The sequence below is a fragment of the Erpetoichthys calabaricus genome, chromosome 4, assembly GCF_900747795.2.
Source record: "Erpetoichthys calabaricus chromosome 4, fErpCal1.3, whole genome shotgun sequence".
NCBI lineage: Eukaryota > Metazoa > Chordata > Cladistia > Polypteriformes > Polypteridae > Erpetoichthys > Erpetoichthys calabaricus.
Window position 1 is genome coordinate 37,323,383 of NC_041397.2, and position 2,357 is coordinate 37,325,739.

At 30.3% G+C, this 2,357-nt stretch overlaps 1 protein-coding gene across 1 annotated transcript; it reads left to right on the top strand.

Moving 5' to 3' along the window:
- The first annotated feature begins 592 nt into the window (after nt 1–592).
- Nucleotides 593–2,075, top strand: LOC127527495 (olfactory receptor 1509-like). The gene has a single exon (XM_051926488.1). It carries the CDS (start codon nt 636–638, stop codon nt 1,629–1,631), a length of 996 nt encoding a protein of 331 aa, XP_051782448.1. The 5' UTR covers nt 593–635; the 3' UTR covers nt 1,632–2,075.
- The last annotated feature ends 282 nt before the right edge of the window (nt 2,076–2,357 follow it).

Here is a 2,357-nt window from a genome sequence, read left to right on the forward strand (position 1 = left end):
TAATGTATTTTTATGTACACAAATTATATCTGTCAAATGGGTGTTACCAAATGACCTAGTCATATATATATTTTTTTTCTTTTTTCATTCCATTCTGAGATTTTTTTTTGGTTTTAAATTGAAATATGTTTTATTGCTGTAAACAACAATATTAAAATAGCAAATCAGTACCTTCATTAATAGAGCAAATATGATTTTAGTTTTAAATAATTTTGAACATATTTTAATTATCAAGGTAAAATAAATAAATATACAGAAAAATATATTTTACTTAAATTATGCCAGTTATAGATAATTTCTCCCTTCAAACTTAATTGAAGCATTTCTTATGTAAGCGTTTTTCTTTTCAGTATTATGCAATACTTAGAATTTGAGAAATAATGTTGGAAGATGATATATGATTAAGTTTTTCTCAATTGATGAGAAGTGGAGACTCTGTTTTGAAAATACAATTTAACTTGTTTTATTATTACTATGACATATCTATAGATGTGCAAAAGTTATTTTTATTATTTTTTGATTGAGGTAAGTAAAGATACTTTCATGTGGATACAAGCAATTAATAGAAAATAACTATTTTTTATTTAGACCATTTTAACAGTGAACCAAAGAAAACAGCCAAGAATTAACTTCCCATGAGTTCTCAGAGTCCAAAAAGTGCTGTGAATGATACTTTTGTTTATCCAGAAATGTTTTACATAAGAGGTATTTATGACATGCCCTTTGCCAACTGCTTTTATATTTTTTTAATTATTGTATACATTTTTACAGTGATTTTTAACACTTTTCTTATTGTTTTAATATATATTGAGGAAAGCCTTCATAATGTAAAATATATTGCAGTTTCTCACTTAGCCATAGCTGATGTATGTACGACAACAGCTGTCATCCCTAAACTAACTGAAACATTTCTTTTTAACTCTCATTTTATTTCATATAAAGCATGTTTGGCTGATATGTTCTTTGTTCATTTCTTCAGTTCAATGCAATCACTTTCTCTTGCAATATTAGCATATGACCGGTTTATTGCTATATGTTTCCCTTTACAATATCATAATATTAATACAAATAGTAGGATGGTAATAATCATATTGTCAGTTTGGCTCTTTTCTGCTGTTATGATATCTACAACTGTACTTCTGATTACAAAGCTCAACTTCTGTCAGTCTACAGAGGTAAGCAGTTACTTTTGTGATCATGGACCTGTGTACCGCTTGGCCTGCAATGATTTTTACCTCAATTTAGTAATTGGTTTTGCAGACATAGCATTGTTGCTTTTTGCACCCCTGGCATTCATTCTGATATCATATGGAGCCATTGGATTTACATTGTTAAAAATTACAACAGCACAAGGAAGACGAAAAGCATTAAAGACGTGTACGTCACACATTATCTTGGTGGCAATGTTTTATGTTCCACTAGCTTTTACATATGTTGCTTCACAATTTGCAAATTTTCATATAAATACAAGAATTCTTAATAACACACTGTCTGCAACACTCCCACCAATGGTGAACCCTATAATTTATACACTAAAAACTGAAGAGGTGATGAGTTCAATAAAAAAACTTTACAAAAGAAGAAAAGACAGACAGGGGAGAGTAATAAATGTCACCTTTCTAGCCAAATAATTTAACCATAACATTCCCAAACCTGCTAAATCTAATTCTGCATCAAGGGGTTTCCCAGAGGCTATCCCAGCAGCACTGGATGCAGAGCAGGAAACAGCAGAGGGCAGGCCCTTAGTCCATGACCAATCCTCCCAGTTATGCACCCACACTCACAATCGCACAAGAGCCAGGTTAGAATGACTCATTAACCTAAACTGGGCAGTACGTGTGTGACTGACTGCCACTGGGATATTCACTGGAGCCCCAATAATTCTGGTGTTATATACTGTACCACAACACATATCTGAACAAGTAAATTCCATCTAATTGCCATGATGTTTCAGTTAAACAATACTGGGTTATGTTAAAAGCTTAATATTTGTTTTTTTTATTAAACAAAATGCTAATATGTATTTAATCAAGGCATTACTCTTGCATGTTTAAATGTTCTTGTTGGAATTCAAATCATTGTGATTCATTCTGTTTTTAAAGCAGAAATTCACTAATTATGTAATATATATACTGCTAATGACTTTTTGTAGAATTCTCAGTTAAAATTGTTGCTTTGCATTTTGTTATACATTTTAAATTATTTATTCTTTTCCTACAGTTAAGATTAATGTGAATGAAAAATTGATGAAATATTTTTATGTTTATTAAAAGATTAAAAATTAAAACTGAATCTTCAAAAGTTAATAAATCTAAACCAGTCACCAGGAAATATCAACAGTAATAACTGCTCAGGAT